The sequence below is a fragment of the Mustela erminea genome, chromosome 20 (assembly GCF_009829155.1).
Source record: "Mustela erminea isolate mMusErm1 chromosome 20, mMusErm1.Pri, whole genome shotgun sequence".
Taxonomy (NCBI): Eukaryota; Metazoa; Chordata; class Mammalia; order Carnivora; family Mustelidae; genus Mustela; species Mustela erminea.
The window spans coordinates 14,459,878-14,477,394 of record NC_045633.1 but is presented as its reverse complement, the minus strand read 5'-3'; the positions used below and the strand labels follow the sequence as shown (position 1 = coordinate 14,477,394).

Below are 17,517 nucleotides of genomic sequence, written 5' to 3'. Positions count from 1 at the left end.
ACAGGTGTGGAGGTGAGTGGAACAGGAAATGCCTGAAGTTGGGCAAGGTTGAGCCAGATGGTGATGGTGTCAGGTCCTTTGCATTGGGTCCCTCTGCCTAGTCTGCTGTGTCTGTCACATCCAGGTTATGACTCCAAGTTACCTCCACTCAGGCCCCAGAATCTAAGCCTGTTCCTGCCGTGTCTTCACTTACCACCTCATCTGGTCTTATTTTCTTCAGAGTTCCCATTAACTGAAATGGTCCAGTTAGCATCTCTGTGCATCTCCCTCTGCTAGTACCATGCACATGTGGTGAGGCAGAGACCGTGCTCTCTGTATCCTCAGAGCCTAGAACAGTAGTGCCTGGTACATAGGAAGAGTTCAGGATTTATTGTTAATGTTTTTTGAGGGGAGAGGGCATGGGCGAGCACTAGAACAAGTGGGGTGGGAGGGCCAGAGGGGAAGAGAATCTTCAGCAGATTCAGCAGATTCCCCAACCTCAGCGTGGAGCCTGATGTGGGGCTTGATCTCATGACCCTGAGGTCATGACCTGAGCCAAAATCAAGAGTTGAACGCCAAACCGACTGAGACACCCAGGCGCCCCAAGGATTTAACACAGGTTATGTGAGCAAATGGAAGGGCCTTAAGGTCTACAGACTCAATGGGCCTAGGTGCCCAGGAGCCCCGGGAGGATTGTAAAGAATAGAAGGTAGAAAAAAAAAAAAAAAAGAATAGAAGGTAGTAGCTCTGACTCCATCTCTTTGCCAAGATGTTTGTGAAGCTCTTATTTCTTTGGTTATTGAGAAATACAATTAGTTGAATCCACAGTAGTAACTTAATTGAAATTTCATTCCATCAAGTCTGGATCTGACTTCACACTATAATCCCTTACAACAAAACAAAGAACAAGAATCAGAATTCATATACTTTTTTTTTTTTAGTGTATGTAACAGGGCATGAAATTATACAATGTTTCCAATTTGGCAGGCTGCTGCATTCAATCTCTTGAAAGATAATCTGGTTCCTTAAACTACATGCAATATGAATTAGAGTTGGAGTTTGTGAATTGAATACAATTAGCAGCCCACCCCTCCCCACGCCAGACTGATTTGTTTTTAAATTGGCTCTTGATTTTTTCTCCTCTGCTGGCTGGCACCAATTCCATTTTCCCTCCTTTCTTGTGAGATGTTACTATGCTTTCAAGAGTCCGATGAATACAGCTAGGCTGTGTAGGGCTTCCTGCAGGTATGTGAAATGAACGCACATGGAGAGGGGTATAAGTCAATTCAATGTCAGTTACCGGCCCATAAATCCAGGTGTGTGAGTGTGCACCTACCCCAGGTTTAGAGCTGGTAGGTGACTCACCCCTTTCCAGGAGGTGCTGGGGCTGCCCTGGTTGTCTCTCTCCCTGCACAGGTGGACTGATGAATCATTGGTTCTCTCGCAGGGTAACCTGTCTGTGTGCCCAGTTTGAGGCCGTCCTGCAGCATGGCCTGAAGAGGAGCCGGGGATTGGCGCTAACGGCAGCCGCGATCAAACAGGCAGCAGGCTTCGCCAGCAAAACGGAAACAGGTACTGCTTGGCCTGCTGCAGGGCGGAGGATGTAGTCTTTTCTAAGAGTTTTTATTTATTTTTTAAGAGCGGGCAAGGCAGGCATTGTGTGGGACTGGGATGGGGCAGCCTGATGGTGCAGAAATCCACGTGTGAGGATATCTTACCTGTTGTCCTCTGCAGAATTCTCAGAGCCCCGTGTTCATCTCTGGGACCTCAGGGTCCTGCAGCCAAGGTGCTTATGTCACCAGTGCCATGTGGCAGTTGCTGGGAGATTGATGATGTGTTTTAATTCCATGCATGGGGATAGCAAGACATTTTGTAACTAAATCTGCCTTCAACACCAGCAGCAGGAAGAGCAGAATCAGTAGGTGTCTGAGCGGACAGCTTTGCTACCGTCTGTTTTAGCATGACCCTGGTGGTGTGCCGTGCTCCTGTGTCTGGAGGACAGGGACAGCGCTGATAACCTCTGCTAATACGTAGGAGTGCTTTGCACAAGACTGGAACTTCGTTAGTCTTTTATATAAATAAACTCATTCAGTTTTCATGACAGCCTTATGAGCAGTAGGGCTTTCATTTTCTCTATTGTACAAATGAGGAAGCTCTTTAAAGTGATGTGCTCTGGATCTGGACCTAAAAGTGTATCATGTCATATAAGAAACATTCTATGTCCTTCTTCCCCAACATTTTTTTTTTTTTTTTTTTGAGAAGGAGCGTGAACGGGTGTATGGGAGTGGGGCAAGGGCAGATGGAGAAGGAGAAAGAATCTTAATTTTTTTTTTTAAAGATTTATTTATTTGACACAGAGAGAGAGACAGAGAGAGAGAGAGCGTGCGCACCTGAGCAGGGGCAGGGGAAGAGGGAGAAGCAGGATCCCCAGTGAGCAAGGAGCCTGATGTGGGACTTGAGCCCAGAACCCTAGGATCATGACCTGAACCGAAGGCAGGTGCTTAACCGACTGAGCCACCCAGGCATCCCAGGGAGAAAGAATCTTAAGCAGGCTCCATGCCCAGTGCAGAGCCCAGTGTGGGGCTCAGTCACATGATTGAGATCATGACCTGAGCCAAAACCAAGAGTCAGATGCTTAACTAACTGAGCCACCAGGTGCCCCTCTTCCCCAGCATTTTAAAGAGCAGGCTTTGGGGCGCCTGGGTGGCTCAGTGGGTTAAGCCTCTGCCTTCGGCTGGGGTCATGATCCCAGGGTTCTGGGATGGAGCCCGCATCAGGCTCTCTGCTCAGCGGGGAGCCTGCTTCCTCCTCTTTCTCTGCCTGCCTCTCTGCCTACTTGTGATCTCTCTCTGTCAAATAAATGAATAAAATCTTAAAAAAAAAATTATAAAGAGCAGGTTTTTTCAGACCCTGCTTGGGACTGCTGTGACAGATTCCTGACTCTTGTTACTGTGATGTCCGTGTCACTGTTAGTGCCCCTCGTTCCCAGCTGACCAGCCCTCTCCGTGTGTGGTGGAGGTGTCTGTTGGGCATTGTCTGCCAAACAAGCCCTTTCTGTTACTTGGGGCTGGTAGTCCGAGGAGCACCCGCATGTCTGTGAGGCGCCGCCAGCGTTCCCATTCTTGCCTTTTCTGTCTCAGCACGATTTCAGCACCGCCTCCTGAAGAGAGGCTGACCAGCAAGCAGAGTCTCTTCCTTGTTTTCTGCTGCGGAGCGGTTCTGGGCGGCTTCCTTGCCAATTGGAAGCAGGAGAAAGGTCAGGCTAGCTTTGCTCTCGAGGGGGTTGCTGAGGGCTTCTGTCGATCTTTCCTGCGGTGCAGTTAACCATTCACTGGTGCTGGACAGTCCTTGGCTAATGAAATTCCCCCGCTATGGAATGTTTGATTAAAAACCTCCTATGGGGAAGGGGCATGGGTAGGTTTTCAACTGCTAGGGGTTGGGAAAGATCAGATGAGTGGCTTCTTGGTTGCTCTTAAAGCCATCAGAGTGGCTGTGGCAGGCCAAATGGAGAAAATGAAATCGGAAGGCATGCCTGTTTTCCCTTGTCCCTGCTGGCTGCTGGCCTGGGCCCTTTCTGTAGCTTAGGACTTAATACCAGGCCCTAGAGTTGGGCGATGGGGTTGAAATCCCCTCTCCGTGACTCGTCACACATGAGCTCTCTGGGACATCCCCTCTCTGAGCTTCTGGTTCCTCACGCATAATAAAATAAGGCCACGCACAGGACCGGGAGCACAATACTGGGAGCTTCCTGAGAAAGCACCTGCAAAGCCCAGGCCTCAATACAGAGCTCCTGGGGCTGGTGCTGGATAACATGGCAGCAACTGGCCAGTTGCTTGGATCCATTGCACTGAAGCCCAGATAAGTTCCTAAGCTGTTCAAGTTCCCAGAGCTAGTAAATGGCAGAGCTGAGGATTCTGGCCCAGGTCAGACTGATGTCAGATTCCTGGCTCTTCTCTGCGCCCCGCTCTGCCGGCCGTGGCTCTATGCCCACTGCTGTTCCTCTGTAGACCACTCTCGCTCAATTAGCTGGATTGAAAGTGACAGGAGACCATAAGTAATGGTGAATTAATCCACAGGGCTGTTGCAGTAGCTCCGTTTATGGATGGGAAGCATTACCCTTAGAAGAGAGAAGAGCTGAATTCAAAATAATGACTGAGCAAACGAGATTGTTGGAAATCACGCTGCAGTAGATAATACGGAGTCCGCCAGGGCGGGACTGTGGTTGGTCATCTGGGGTGAGGGTTGCCTGCATGGCTGAGTTCGGAAACTGGTGCCCTTGTATGGTGTCCACATTTATAAATTACGATATTTCCTGTTGAAATATGAATTTCTAGCTTTTGTTCTCCTTGAGGATCTGTGGCTCTGAGCCCACGTTTCCTGCTTGCTGTGGTTGGAACCCACCGCCCTGTGCAGAGGGGCCCCGTGGCCTAGTCCCCCACACCCCGTACCTCTCCCTCCTGCCCCTGACAGCTTAGACGAATGCTGTTGTCATTTTTGTCCTGCTCTTGTTCTTCTCATTGTTCTCATGTGAAACTTAGCAGTTTTCAAGTGCAAACACCTCTTGCCTTTGAAGTCAGTTTCTGGAGCGCAGAAATGGTTATCATTTTTGTCCAGTTTTATAGTCACTTTCTGGGGAGAGGATCTGTTAACTTCCTCCTTGGATGTATAGCCAGGAGTCCCTTGTTTTTGTTTGTTTGTTTGTTTTTTGCTTTCGTCTTGATTTTGAATCCGTCCTTGTCTTTGGCCTGTGCCTGGTGGTGGAGACCAAGTGTGGTGCTTGAAGAGTTGTGTGAAGCTCGCGATGATTCATCCTTCTCCGGGGGGGGGGGGTCACTCCTGCCACTCAGGCAGGTAGGGTAGAGGAAGATCAGTTTACTCCCGTCCAGGATGGAGCCTTTCATACCTGGGCTTCAGCATTTGCGAGAGCTGACGTAGTTCTGCTTTCACCTTATTGCCAGGATGTGGTCATTTGGGCTTTCCCAAGCGTATTCATTTCTTAGAGCTGCCATGACAAATTTACACACCCTTGGTGGCTTAAGACAGCAGGGAGAAATTGATCCTCTCACATTTCTGGAGGCCAGGAGTCCAAAATCTAGGTGTTGGCAGAGCTGATTCCTTCTGGAGCTCTGAGGGAGAAAGCCTTCCCGGCTTCTGGTGGTTATCAGCCGTCCTTGGCACCTCGTGCTTGTGGCCGCTTCCCTCCAGTTTGGGCCTCGGTCTTCTCATGGCCTCTTCCCTCTGGGCTTCTGTCTTATGTCCTCTCTTCAGAAGAACAACAGCCCTGCTGGATTTCGGCCACCCTCCTCCGGTAGTCCCTCAGCTTAACTGATTACATCTGCAAAGAGCCTTTTTCCTAATAAAGTCACACTCTGTTGTTTCAGAGGGACATGGATTTTCAGGGGACGCTTCAATCCAGCACACCCTGGATCCCTGAGCTGTTAACCAGTTTCCATCCTCTGCTGGTTCTGAGCTCACGTTTTTTCCCTTCCAGACCTCATGGGAATTCTGAAAGCCCTGCTTCACTTCTCATCAAACTCTGTAGCTGGAAGAAGCCTTGAGGGCCAAGTAAGGCTCTGAATGTAGGACTCCTGTCTGTGGGCTTGTCTTCTCTTGGGGATCTGGGTTCTTTGTTACTTGCCTTTGTAGCGCTCCCAAGTCCCCAGCTTTATTTTAATAACCGTTTAAATAACTGCCCAGCTTTTTCCCTTGTTTTTGCGGGAGAGGTTGTCTGATCTGGATTCATCTTCCAAAGCTGAACGCGGCCCTTCGAGGCCAAACTCTGCATGCTTTTTCCTCTTGCTGCACTGCCGCCCGTGTGTGTGGCCATGTCTGTGGCTTGTCTGGAGATCAGGTGGCAGGTGTTCCTTCCGTGATAAACTGTAGCCTGGGGAAGGGAGCTTACAGGCAGAGTCCCTCCAGTTCTGGGAGGTTTTTAGCTGGTGCCCGCATCCATCCCCCATTCCCAAGCTGGCTTGTTTGTCTGTTTGGTGTTTTTGTTTTGTCTTTGTTTTCACCTTAGCATTTGGGTTTCATATGTTTTTTTGTTGGTTGGTTTATGTGTTTTTGACTTGGGGAGTTTTTTTCCCTAACTCAGACATCCCTGAGTTAGGGAACGTTGGTAGCGTGGATGTGATTACAAACAGGCCACCAGCTCAGCTTTGTCACCATTGTCGGTGGGCTTGGGAAGCGGTGTCCCTCCCCAGTTGAGATCCCCTTGAATCGATGGTGCCGACAGCTGGGTTACGCAGGACCCAGAGAGGCTTGGCATGAGGTTATGCAGTGTGTCTCCTCTGGGATCCAAGCGCCAGAAGCGAGAGTCTGCTGTGTCCTGGGGTGCTTTTTCCTCTTAGTTGGATGAGTGGCTGGATTTATCTCTGCAGGTGATTGATTTGGTGGTGGTCAGACGGGAGTCTGCGTTTCCAGAGTCCGGTCTTGCCGTCTTTGCCTGAATAATTACAGCAGGAATTGGTCATTCCTTACCCAGCAGCTCTGTCCCTTCTTTCTTGCTAATGGAATTCTGATTTTGTTCAGATGTTGGGTGGCCAAGTGCTTGAGGCTTGAAGCTCGCTCCAGGGGGAGTGAGTCTAGATCAGATCAGGCCAGCCATAATAATTATCAGCCTGCCAGTAGTTGCTTTCAGAATAGACACGAGACAAACTTCTGACCAAAGGGAAGGGAGAAGTCTGCTTCTTTTTTATTTTATTTTATGGTGCTGGGTTGTTTGCGTGTGACTGTGATGTTTGGAGCTGTGGCAATGATCTTGTGACTGTAAAGGAGGACAGGTCTGAGGACAAAAGCCAGTACACGAAGGACAGCAGCTCAGAAAGGTAGAAAGTACCTTGGTACTGGCACTGAGCTTCTGAATTAATGACGGCTAGACCTGCCGTACCTCTGGACTGAATGTTGTTTGGGGATAGTAAATTTCCTAATGTTGGAAGCCATCTTGAGTTGGATCTCTGTTTACAATCCTCCTAAAGCAACCTAACTTAAACAACAGAGAAAAGAAGACAACTTTAATGGAAGTCAAAGGCCTGTGCTCCAGAAATGAGGGGACAGTCATGACTAGCATGTTAATCTTGGATGTTTTCTGCTCCTTTTTGATAATTTGGCTGACCACAGGCCTGGCTTCCCTGTTTGCTGTTGACTCACACCGAGCAGCTCCCGTGAGCCAGGGCCTTCGTTAGACCCTCTGTTCGTAGTCCCGTTTTATTTCTGAAGTGACTATGCGTCGGGAATGACAGTGTCCCCATTTTACAGATGAAGAAAATAAGGCTCAAAGAAATGAAATACTTTTCTTAATGCTCCAGACCTAGTAATTGTGACAGAGCCAGGGTTTTGACTTTGGTCTCCATGATTGTGACTCAGAAGCTCTTCCTTTTTTAGTCATGAGGTCATGTTGTTTCCAGAGAGAGGGCTCTCTGGGAGACCATGACCCACTGCCCCCCAACCCCGCCAGTTTAAATTCATGAGTAAATGAAGCAGCAAGTATTTTTTTTTTTAAAAGATTTTATTTATTTATTTGAGAGAAAGAGAGAGCGTGAGAAGAGGAAGGGTCAGAAGGAGAAGCAGACTCCCCACCAAGGAGGGAGTCCATCCGATTCTGGGATTCTAGGATCATGGCCTAAGCAGTCGCTTAACCGACTGAGCCACCCAGGCGCCCAGCAGCAAGTATTTTAGGTTACGATCACTTAGAACAGAGGTCAGCAAACCATGTCCTGCCACCTATTTTTATAAAGTTTTATTGGAAGACAGCCACGCACATTCATCTATGTACTATGCGTGGCGACTTTTAGGCAGTTGTGACTGAGACCATTTTTCTCGTAAAGTCTGAAGTATCTAATATTTGGCCCTTTAGAGAAGAAGTTTTCTCCTCCCTGTCTTGGAGAACAAAGGACAGGGGATCCCACTTTACCTTCACACACCATGCTCCCTTGTCAGTTGCCTGCCTACCTCACTTGATGATAAGCTTTGGGACTGCAGGGCACCATGTCAATTTTACTTCCTCTTGACTCTCCCGCTGCTAGCATAGTGTCTGGAAATACATAGTACTTCAGTAGAAGGACATTGATATTTCATGATTTCAGTTGGCACAGTATTGTATTGTATTTCATGATTCCCGAGGTACGTTATACCAGGGTCACTGCAGAGTGCTACAAAGGAAGTGATTAAGTTTGGAGGAAAAGAGCGGGAGATTGATTTTTAAATTTATTAAAAATGAATTAAAAGTGATGGAAAGCTACATAAGCTTGGCTTGGAATTGGAGGGTTTTGCAGATGCTGGATGCCCAAAGTAGTCAGTACAGAATGCTGTGTGGAAAAATGAATGATTTTTCTTCCTGCTGGAGAAAGGAGAAAGAACCACCGCAGTCAGTGCCTGTCCTCGTCTGTTGGGGACTACCGTAACATGATGCCAGGACTTAGGAGCTTATAAACAGCAGCCATTTATCAGGTTTCGGGAGGCTGGGAAGTCCAAGGTCAAGACGCCCGTGTGGTTGAGTGAGGACCCCTTTCCTGCTCCATAACCAGTGCCTTCTCACTGTTCCTCACATGGTGGAAGGGGACAAGGGATCCCGCTGCAGCCGCTTTCTGAAGGACACTGATCCAATTCCACAAAGATCCCACCTTCATGACCTAAGCGTCCTCCGGAAGTCCCCACCTCCTCATACCATCATCTTTAGGGGTTAGGATTTTAACATAGGAATTTTGGAGGGACACATTCAGACCGTAGCAGTGCCATTTCATGAGAAAACCTCGTAATTGGATGCTCTTGTTAATAACTAATGGACCGCCATGCGGTGATGTGTGGGCAGTCCATTACAAGGTCATAGGCTGGTTCAGAATGGACCAGAGACACACCTGCTGTTACCCAGCTCTCTGTCCTGCAAAATTTAAGTCTGTTCAGCAGCCCTTGGCATCAAGGACCCTCTGACGTTGAAACACTGTTTCCCCCTCTCCTGGGGGGCCACAGCCTCCTGACATACTTGCTGGTACTTTGTTGATCCTTCTTATGTATCATTTCTACGCCCCCAAATGGAACTATCATTCATCTTCAGATTCTTTTGTTGCCTCTCGCTTCTATACACACACCTGCTGTCTGAGTTCTTTGGTAAAAATCGCTCTCCCTGTGTTGATTACTCGAAGTTCTGCCTGCAGCCCACATCACTCCCTCGGGCCCTTTCTCTGAACATGTCTCTATCCAGATGCACCGCAAGCTCCTCACAAAGACTGAATCCTCCTCTCCACCCCGGTTTTGCTCCTGTGTTCCTTGCTTTGTGAATGGCTCTGTCTTTCACCCAGTTTTCCTGGACAGCCCTCGGCTTTCCTTGCAGCCTCCTTGTCCTTCCCCTCTGCCCCGTTTTGTCCTTTTGCCGTCTCTCTCCCTCCTCCCCAACCCACTCGGCATATTATGCCTGTGGGGGGTTCTTCAATGACCAGCCTGCTCCCTGCCCCCTACTTAAAGCTCTGTCGTGGTTCTCTTTAGAGTTGGGACAGGGGACACACTCCTTGACATGGCTTTCATGGTCTGCCCTACCAGCTTTGTCTGTCTCTGATCTTCCTCTAAGCCCTACCGCACACTGAGGGCTAACGGGCAGCTGGCCGGGAAGACATTGCAACCCTTCTGTCCAGTTGATAAATAAATCATGACCTGAGTCCTCTGAGTTCCCCTCCGGCTGCAGCCCCTGCCTAGGGAACTCCTGGGACCTCTTCATAAGTCAGCAACTGAAGTGTTAATGCTAGATGCTCTTGGGGAGAAGGTCTTCAGTACCTCTATTTTGTCATTGCTCAGGGACCCGGTTAGGTGGCTAAGCCCTCAGTGTGGAACAGCGTGCCTGGCTTGTAGAATCCTGAAGCCTCCGGTCTGGAAGTGCTCTCTGTTCTTACCCTTCTGTGCCCTCCTTCCTCCTCAGCCCCCGCTCATACACTAACTACTCAGACGTCTGTTCTCGCTCTTGAAAATTGCGGCAAAGTACACATAACACAAAACGACCATTTGAACCATTTTAAGTGCACACATCAGGCGACTATCCCCACCACGCGTCTCTAGAGCGTTTTCATTCCCCCGTGTTGAAAGTCCATCCGCATTAAACACGGACTCCCCGTTCTCCCTCGCCCAGCCCCAGGCACCTGCCGTTCCACTTTCGATCTCCATGGTTTGTCTTGTTTAAGTACGTCGTACAAGTCAGGCTTACTTATACGCCACAAACCTAAGGCTTAGTTCCTTTACTCTAATGTCTTCAGGGTTCACGCATTTGTAGTGTGTCAGAGTTTCCTTCATTTTTAAGGCCGAATAGTAGTCCATCGTGTGTACACACACCACTTTGTTTATTTCCTCATCTGTGGATGAACACCTGGCGTGCCTCCGTTTATTAGTTGGCCATGAACATGGCCATGCTGCCATGGACACGGGTGTACACATAACTATTCGAAACCCTGCTTTCAGTTCTTCTGGGTAGTGCCCAGAAGTGGCATTGCTGGATCAGGTGGCAGTGGTACGTTTCACTTTCTGAAGACCCGCCAGACAGTTTTCTGTGGCGGCTGTGCCATTGTCTGTCCCCACCAGCAGTGCACAGGGTCTCCAGTTCTCCACATCCTCGCCAATACTTGTTGTTTTCATGTTATTTCTTTTTTGAGACTAGCCATTCAAATGGGTGTGAAGTGGTAGCTCGTTGTGGTTTTGATCTCTTGTCTCTTGAAATTTCAGATTTCCCCTTCCTAAAGTCGTTCATAAGCTCCTCACCTGGTTTGGCTGTCCTGTGCTCCTCTTTTAGGTGTTCCCCCACCCCTCAGTAGTCCTGAGTCCTTCTCTCATCGAACTGATTTATGGCACTCCTGCTTCCTTGACTGTCTCTCTCGATGGTCAAGGCCTGCGTCCATTCTTGGTCTTCTCTGTAGCTCTGGTGCATTGCAAGGTGCCTGGCCACCAAACAGGACATTCAGAATAATGACTCCAGGACCCAGACTTGAGGACATGCTGCTCCTGGTCCTGGGAAGCCAGAATCCACCCTCTGCTGTCTGTCTTCTTATAGTCAGCTGAGAGCAGGTGGTGTTAATATACACCCAACTATAAAATTAGAGAAACTGACTTCCTTGATTCTCAGTGGGGATTTTTGAAAACAGTTGATTGCATTTAACTCAAACCAGAATTTATATTTTGCTTCCTTGGGTCACTTTGGGTAACAATTTCATTTCTGTAGAAAAGTATTTTTGGAGGAAGCTTCATGTGCCAGGAGAAGACCAGGCCCATCCTTTTGCTTGTGAGGGGAAGTCCACTCCCCCACCCTGCCATCCCTGTACGGCTTTCAGTTCCCTCTTTGTGTTTTTCTGTTGTATTCATGAACTTGCAAATCAGCTAGTCCTGGTACAAGAGACCTTGGAAGGATGTCGGTGTAAGATCCAAAGAAAAGACTGAGCCCAGTGGTGGTGATTAGAATGTTGAACAGCTGGTTGGGGACTGCTGGCTTTAGGGAGAGAGCCAGAACCACAGCGCTATCCCCCTCGGGCTAGGTGTGAACCTGTGAGTTCCTAGATTATGGGGATGTCTGCAGGGCCCTGGGGAGGGTCCTCGACTGCTGGGGTGGCTGAGGGCTTGGGCCAGTGGCTACTTACGAAGGCACAGGAAACTGTCCTAGCGTTTTAGGATCTCATAGAGCCAACCTGTTGCCTCTTGGCCAAGGGTGACCTCTGGCTGTTTTAAAGGTGTTTGATCCTAAGGTCTAGTAAATTAAAACTAGTAAATTTGGCCTCAAAGTTGTCTGGTTTTTTTCATAATTGTCTGGCTTTTTGGATTCATGGGTCTTTTGCTTTGTTCCCATCAGCCTGAAAATGACTCGTCAGCAGAGGATGGGGTACATCCCTAAAAGGAAGCCAGACACAAGCTTCTGAAGTCCTTCGTTTGGCACTAGAGAAGGTTCCTGCTTTGTAATAAAGGCGGGCTGTGGACACTTTTAGACCAGGGGTGAATGCTAGGTGTGCTATGCTGAGTTGTTAGAACTCAGGTGCTCACTGGGACCAGGCAGACAGCAGAGATGAGCGAGGCAGGCCTGTGGAAGGCCCCTGGGTTGGTGGAGACCGTGAGTCACCTGGCTCACGGGAAGCCTGGGAAGCATCCAGGGGTTCAGGAAGAAGAGAGATTTTGATGAGCAGTGAGGTGGGGGCTCACTCTTTTGCGCAGAACGGTGAGAGATTGTCTCTGTGGGACTTTTGAATAGAGACCTCAGGGAAGGAGGGAAGTAGCCATACTGTCACCTGGGGAAGGAATCCTGTTCTGTTCAGTGGGTGGAAAAGCTTAGAGTCACTTGCCTCTTTTCTCAGATTTATTCTCTGTCCCTCCCTGCAGACTGTTTCCCAGGCTCCCTTGCCCACTGTCTTCCTGCTTGGCCAGAGGGAGGTGGTGATGAGTTTTGAAGGCGGGAGGCGGAGGGAGGCTGGAGCCTTTCCTCCACCTCCAGTGGCGTGTCTGGCAGTGCCGTGCTCCCTCTGTGGTCCGTGGACGTCCTGTGTGGCCCCCAGGTCAGGCCTCGGTCTTCTTGTTGACTCTCCTCCTTGGTGCGTCTGCCACAGTCTGGCTGTTGCCTGTCAGGTCTGCGTTTAGGAGTGGAATTGCTGGATCCTATGCTAATTCTCTGTTACCTTTTTGAGGAACCACTGGACTGTTGTCAACAGTGACCGTACCATTTTATATTGATACTTTTTTTTCTTAAGTAGGGATGGAATTGCCTTTATTTCTCTGCAACTGAAATGAACTCTGCTATTAAATCCCCTTTCGGCGAGCTCTCACACGCTTGAGCAGCACCTTTTCCTTCTGTTCCTCTGGCTTCAGCGAAGGGTGGCTTTCTGACACGGGTACTCTCTGGGCGGTCTCATTGTCTCCTGTTTGGCTTTGTAGCTCTTCCTAAGTCTTTGTAACAGACGCCCCATGTTCCGTTCCTTCAGTGCGCTGCCTGGTGTGGTTTCTGTTCAGGGCTGGGCCGGCGGAGTGTGCTTGGCGTGTTGGAGCAGCATCAGGGAGATCAGCGAGGCTGGAGCAGGGGGGGTGAGGCGGAGCGCCGGCCGGGGTTAGAAGGCCACCGATGGGCCGATGGGCCATGAGCGGCCGTGTATCTTCCTCGGCTGCGTTTGTTTTCCTGCTCTCCACCCACCTCCCCGAGATAATTGGCACTGTTCTGTGGAGTCAGCAGGAACATTTCGTTTTTAGATTTAAGCAGACTGGACTCTTCCGAGGTCACCCAGTATCTCAGATTATTTTGCATTTATTCATTCTTTAAAAATGTACCAAGTTCTGAATCATAAACTTTAAAATGGTGGATTTTATGATAGGCCAAGTTTACCACAATTAAAAAATGAACCTGGAAGTGCCTCATTGGCAAGCATAAGGTTCTTTTTTTTTTTTTTCTCCCTAACTGAAAGGGAATTTAATAGCAGAGTTAATTTTAGTTGCAGAGAAATAAAGGCAAAAAAAAAAAAAAGTATTGATGTAAAATGGTATAACCACCATTGACAAGAGTTTGGTGGTTCCTCAAAAAGGTAAACCTATAATTCCTGTATGATCCAGCAATTCCGCTCCTAAATACTGACCTAAAAGAACTGAAATCAAGGAGTCAAACATACTTGGATATGAATGTTCTAGAAGCATTATTCATAAGAGCTAAAAGATAGAAAACCCCAAATGTCTGTTGACAGATGAGCGGATGAACAAAGTGTTGTATATACACATAGTAGGACAGTATTGAGCCACAGAAACAATGAAATACTGATAAATACTAAGCCAAGGGTGACCCTTGAAAACGTTCCGGCTCAGTGGGAATAGCGAGACACAAAAGGTCCTATGTTGTACAATTCGACTCATATCTAGTACCACTGAAAAGTGGAATGGGGGAGTTACCATTTCCTGGGTATGGAGTTTCTGTTGGGATGATGGAGAAGTTCTGGACATAGGTGGTGGTGATGGTCACACAACCTCGTGAATGTGCTTACTGCTACTGAATTATGCACTGAAAAATGGTTAGAGAGGTATATTTTATTATGTCTATTTTACCACAAGTTTTAGAAAGCAAAAAAAAAAAAAGTCTAGATTACAGACTTTTTACAAGTCTTTATTATGTGATATTTAATCCACACTTCCTGTCTTCTGGTTTCGGGAGGCAGTCCTGTGGCTGGTTGGGAGATGGCCGGGGGACGAGGTTACAGCCCCTTCTCGGGAACTCTGCTTTGCTGATCCGTTTGTGTCTTGTAGTCAGGCTCATCCAGATTTGGAAGTGACTGGGACTTGGGGGTACTTGTGCTCCCCTGTGTCTGAGGCAGGGGACCACTTGGTGGCCTTTTGTTCCTGGAATTGCTGATAGCCTGTATGGGTGATTCTGTTAGTTTTTTACTTAAAATCCCTTCCCCGTTTCTTCTTTGGCTTAACAGAATCTTGATTTTGCTCTGGGCCGTGGATGTCCTCTAGGTAATGGATCGTGGGTGATGAAGCCAGTCTTGACATTCTCTATCTCTATTCCTCTTGGTTTTCTGGGATTACTTACCCTTGCCTGAAAAAAGGGGTAACAGAGCTGGTTTTATCTTGTCCTGTTTCTTCTCCGATTGTGGCTGTGATACCCAGGGTGGTGGCAGTCCTCTGGGACAGGGGGTGAAGGACAAGAGGTTGGAGATTCTGCCAGTGACAGTGCCTTTGAGCCAGCTATCTACCTCCAGACGAAGTCCACGAGAAAAAGAAGCCTTTCTTTGTTTACAAGGGAAGAGCCTAGTTCCTTGTAGTTGGGTTTTCTGTTTTCTCATTGAGCAATGCTGTTTTGTTTTTATTTCTTCCTGAGGATGTATTTGCCACTTGTACGCCCGTAGGCACTGCCCAGTGCTGGGAGCGTTGCCCCTCTTCTGAAATGATTGTCAGGTGACAGAAGAATGCACCCTATCTCACTGCATCAGGCTTCTGGTCACAGGTGACAGCAAGTCACTTCGAAAACAAAGGGCATTTCCTAACTCAAGTAACTAAGAAAACTGGAGGGTGAACAGGATTCAGGGGCTCAGCATCCCCTGCATCTGTCTCTGTGTCTCTGCCCTGCCTCTGACCTGGTGGGTGTCCTATCCATGTGGGCGTGCTCTACAGGAAAGGCAGGAAAAGGGCCCGGTGGCTCCAGGCTTACATGTTTATCTGAGCTCCTGCTTCTAGAACAGTGGATGGCAAGCTGCCTTTTTAAGGGATCAGATAGGAGGTATTTGGGCTCTGTGGGCCATGGGTGTCTGTAGCAGCTTCCCAGCGATGACTCTGTAGTGGGAGAGCAGCCGCAGGCGGTGTGTCTGCAAATGGCCGTGAGTCTTCCGATAAAACTTCATTTACAAAGACAAGTTGTGGGCCAGGTTTGGCCCTTAGACTATTGTTTGCTGACTTCAGTTCTCAAGGGAGCCAAGGTCTCCCCTTTAGTGTTCAGGTGGAAGTTGCGGGAAGAACCCTGTGGTCCGGGGCGGGGACCAGGCTGAGACCAGTGAGGCTCTCAATGTAGCCACGGAATGTATGGGAGCACCAAGAAACTCAGCAATCAAGAGACCTAACGTTTTCTTGCAATATTTTTAAAAAGTCAAAATTAATGCAGAAAAAACCCGGTGGCACTCAAAATAACAAACAGGGTCAGGGGAAGGGTAGGGTGAGTGAGGCGGGTTGCCGCACACCCCTGCTCGGCCCGGTGACGGCCCAGAGTTTGGTGGCGCTGAAGGCAGGTTCAGAGGGAACCAGACGGAACGCGGTTCTCCTAGGAAGGAGGGACGCAGCCCCTGGAAGAAGGGGGAAGGGTGCTGTTTGCTCGCTGTGCTGTCTCAGTGCGAAGCACTTGGCCACGGATGTTTTCTCATTTCCTCCCCGTCATCACAAACATCAAAAGTAGATACTGCAATCCCCATTTCACAGATAAGGAAAATGAAGGACAAAATAAGTTGCCCAAGGGCACACGGCGCCTGAACTAGAACTCGAGTCATGGTTTTTGTCCTCCAGAGTATGTTGGCATCTGTTATGCCTGTTAGAAACTTCGCCAGACTGTCAAATAAATAAATAAAATCTTATAAAAAAAGGGGGGGGGCGCCTGGGTGGCTCAGTGGGTTAAAGCCTCTGCCTTCAGCTCAGGTCATGATCCCAGGGTCCTGGGATCGAGCCCCGCATCGGGCTCTCTGCTCAGCATGGAGTCTGCTTCCTGCTCTCTTTCTGCCTGTTTCTCTGCCTACTTGTGATCTCTCTGTCTGTCAAATAAATAAAAAAAAATAAGGAAAAAAGAAACTTCGCCAGAAGTCCTGTGGTGTTAGTCCCCCACCCCGTGAACAGGTGCCCCTGGAGTTGGCTGGCCTCAATATCCCCTTCACGGCTCTGGTTCGTGTGGGCAGATGGCGTTCGGGCGTCCGGAGAACCAGAAGCCCTCACCCTCTTCTGGAATGAGCCCCGGTTTCATAGCTGTAAGAGATCGGTTTATTGCCCCAAATTAAATTACGGACACTGCGAGTGTTAAGTGGCAGGTGAGCTGCACTTGAAACAGACCCCATTAGTGCTGGCAGTGGAAGGGGAGCCCTGCTGGGATAATGCTTATCATCACCGCCATCGCTTTGGCAGGCTGCAGAGGGATTCTGTGGCACTCAGCAATTTGCGAAATTGAAAGGTGAAAACACACGTTAAGTGTTTCGTGTGCACTCAAGGTCAGAGGGAGGTCACCCTGGTTCTCCAGAAAGACCCGATGCAGGTGAGAGTCACCTGCTTTGAGTCACGATGGAGATACAGGTGGTTGTTCGCGGTGTTTTGAAACAAAGCCCCCGTCCTGGTTTCTGAGAAAAGCACAGAGTGGAAAAAAGGCCGTGACACATTTGTGTGGTCTCGGCTGATCTCTTGGGCCTGGGAAGGGGATTCGTGTGGCATTTCAGGATTGAGACAGAAGGTTGTCTTAAGTGAGCTGCCTTATTGGCTTTCCCAGTCATTCCCGAGATGTTGATACGCGCACGCGTGCAACCAGTTGCTGTTAACAGGGAAGGGAGAAGAGGAAACAGCACAGCTGCTCTCGTGCGAGATGGTCGTCAGTAAGCTGATGGCAGCCAGTCATCATGGCCTGGTCTTTGTGCTCAGGCTCTGCTTCCCATTTCTCCAGTCACCCCAGTATCTCTGGGTGGTTCTGTACTTTGGGGCTCATTTGGAGGGAGAGGAATCTGGAGCATCGCCCAGCTGCCAGGGTCATTCTCTGGATTGGTCTCTTCACCCTCACCCAGCCCGCTGCATTGGAAGCTTTGTTACGGACCGACCCTCGCTGTCTGCCTGGTGGCCCCCAGCTTTGCCCAGTCTGTGGCCCCCATTAAGAATGCAGTCCATGCTAACTGAGCTGAACTGAATTATTCGAGGGAATTTACTAACCAGGTATCTAATTTATGGAGATGTGTGTGTTTCCGTTCTTTTAGAAGGAAGGTTGAAGGGTCTGTGAGCCTGTATAGCTTCTAGATTTGAATCCCCATCTGGCAGCAAAGACTCAGCAGTGTCTCCCTTGGGATATTGAGCATTTGTGAACACGATCATCTTGAA

The 17,517-nt window shown here is 48.9% G+C and overlaps 1 protein-coding gene across 6 annotated transcripts in view; it reads left to right on the top strand.

The window, feature by feature from the left end:
• SNX29 (sorting nexin 29) overlaps nt 1–17,517 on the top strand; it is a 477,185-nt gene that overhangs the window by 41,049 nt on the left and 418,619 nt on the right. For all 6 annotated transcript variants that reach the window (XR_004281897.1, XM_032328137.1, XM_032328140.1 and 3 more), the window contains exon 4: nt 1,427–1,551. Coding sequence is in view for 5 of the 6 variants with exons in the window: in XM_032328137.1 (XP_032184028.1) it covers nt 1,427–1,551 (125 nt within the window). In the remaining variant the exon portion in view is untranslated. The remainder of the gene's footprint in view (nt 1–1,426; nt 1,552–17,517) is intronic.